Here is a 2,500-nt window from a genome sequence, read left to right as displayed (position 1 = left end):
TTTCTCTTAATGATTCCTTTTTTTTCTATATTTAAACGAATAATAATTATTATTTTTACCTTGAGCGTTCCATAGCTGAGGAGATGTTGAAAGTTCTGTAGGACTACTCGTCATGTATGGTAAATTATAACTGGTAGCTCCTGCACCAGCACCAATCCCTACGCCACTCATCGTACGGTACAACGACGAACTGTAACACGAGAAGTTGGAATGTCAGTCTCTATCCTCTAACGCTTAAGCTCGCAATATTATTTTCTTCTTTTTTCTTTCTGTTTTACTCATCTAAACATACTACGTACCATACGTACGCGAGAACGCCCCTACCCAAGGGAATCTTAAACACGTTGAACGCGCCTGCGTATCGATCGATTCACGATCTGGATCGTATCGTTCTCTCGATTTCACGAGTTTGTTTCCTATCATATGTATTACATGCTTACTATTAGAACATTTCACACATCGACGATTAAAAATGAAATGACGTCTCGTGTTAAATTTCAATTTGAAAAATGTGAAATTTCAAAGACATTCGTTATTCTGATTAAATCGAATGAATACATTAAAAAAAAAAAATCGAAAAGTGAAATGAATTTATTTTTCCAACAAAATATTCACAAAATTGCAAGAGAGTAAAAGTAAAAGCTCGAGACAATAATCAAAGATAAAAAAAAGATTTTGCAAAATTATAAAATAGAAGATGATCTTGTCCAGTCTTAGAACTTGAACATTACCGGAAGTATTCCTCGCGGGAGACCGGAAACACAGCGTACTGCACTTTCTTTCAAGCCTTTGATGCGGGCACGTGCCCGACACGGAACGCGATTTTACTCTTTTTTTTTTCCTTCCCCTTTCTCCACCGATTCCTATCGCTATCTCTCTAACCCCTCTTTGTCGTTTAACTCTCCTTCTCTTTCCTTCTATCTTGATGACCCCCATAACCAGAACGAGTCGACGGCAGGTCGAACGACACAACTACTCCATTACCATTTAACCGTGCCTCTCTCTCTCTCTTTCTCACTCACTCACTCACTCACTCACTCACTCTCTCTCTCTCTCTCTCTCTCTCTCTCTCTCTCTCTCTCTCTCTCTCTCTCTCTCTCTCTCTCTCTCTTTCTCTTTCTCTCTATCTGTCTGTCTGTCTGTCTATCTGTCTGTCTTTCTCTCACTTTTCTTGCACCTTTTTCGTTTAGCAACTATGGAAGAAAGAAAGAAAGAAAGAAAGAAAAAGAAAGAGAGAGAGATAGATAAATAGCTAGACAAACATAATGGGGGGTCTTTTACTACCTGATTTTAAATAGACGAGTGTGCAGAAAAACCCAACGGTCTAGCGAAAATGGTTTTCTAAAATTTCGTGAAGTGAATATTTGTAATTTATGTTCGATCATTATTATTTATTATTATTATTATTAGTTATAAAAAAAAATAAATAAATGTGAAATAATAAAAAAATAAAAAACATCCGACGATTACTTTCGATTGAATTTCTCTACCTCAATCGTTATTATTTATTATTGTTTATCGAGAAAACAATGAATAAATATATAATAAAAAAATAAAAAAATTAAGACCGACGATTACTATCGATTGAATTTCTCTTTAAAATTAGACCTCACAGTTCTACTCCGTACATATGTATACAGCAGTTTAAAACACTTTCACAAGAAGCCAATAAGTGGATCATTATCGATCCTTCCTTTCTACCTTACCGAAACTATCTTTGAAACTTATCTGGATACTGAGAACACTCGAAAAAGCAGGATAATTACTCAGACGACCTTCCCGAAGGGTTGTCCATCCCTTACCATCTTCTTATGTACTTTTAACGTTTCAACTTAGGAATGCTTCTGACTCATGGTTCACTTTCGAGCTCACTTTTTACTTACATCTTAGGAATTTCCTACTAAACTATCGCGAACGTGTTAAAGATCGCTTCAAAGTGACCACCCACCCCTCGACTAAGTGCCGATTTTCTGTATACCTTTCTACACGATAAACACCTTAACTTCTCTAAATATTTTCTAGTTTTAAGAAAGCTGCCTGCTATTCTCCTTCAAAACATTCGACGATGTACTATAGAAACGAGAAACGATAACGTAACTTATATCCAACAAACATTCCGTACTACATACGTTTCTTAAACAAAATATTTACATTTATTAAAAACAAAAATTCCAATATAATCAAAGACAAAAAGAAAGCAAAGTAAGTTTGGAAACAAAATAAGGTTGAAATTACACAAATTTTTGTATGGAAAAAAGAAAATTAAAAATAAAGAAAAAGAATAGAAAAAAAAACAAAAAATATTTCAAACTCGTTTTAAGTAATTAGATTAAAAAATAAAATAGATTAAAAATTAGATAAAAAATAAATAGATTAAAAAAAAATTAATAATTAAAAATACCAACGTAAAGTCTCGAATGATCGATACAAGTAATGAAGACGGATAGCCGATGACGAATTAAAACAGAAGTTTCTCAAATTCATCGTGACTCTACCCTTC

At 33.9% G+C, this 2,500-nt stretch overlaps 1 protein-coding gene across 7 annotated transcripts in view; it reads right to left on the bottom strand.

The window, feature by feature from the left end:
- Window positions 1–2,500, bottom strand: part of LOC127063099 (box A-binding factor-like) — a 51,765-nt gene that overhangs the window by 13,521 nt on the left and 35,744 nt on the right. For all 7 annotated transcript variants that reach the window (XM_050992417.1, XM_050992422.1, XM_050992416.1 and 4 more), the window contains one exon: window positions 60–190. In XM_050992417.1, coding sequence (XP_050848374.1) covers window positions 60–190 — 131 coding nt within the window. The remainder of the gene's footprint in view (window positions 1–59; window positions 191–2,500) is intronic.

Source organism: Vespula vulgaris, chromosome 4 (genome assembly GCF_905475345.1).
Source record: "Vespula vulgaris chromosome 4, iyVesVulg1.1, whole genome shotgun sequence".
In the NCBI taxonomy this organism is placed as follows: domain Eukaryota; kingdom Metazoa; phylum Arthropoda; class Insecta; order Hymenoptera; family Vespidae; genus Vespula; species Vespula vulgaris.
Note: the sequence above shows the minus strand (reverse complement) of the source record. Positions and strands in the feature narration are given on the sequence as shown.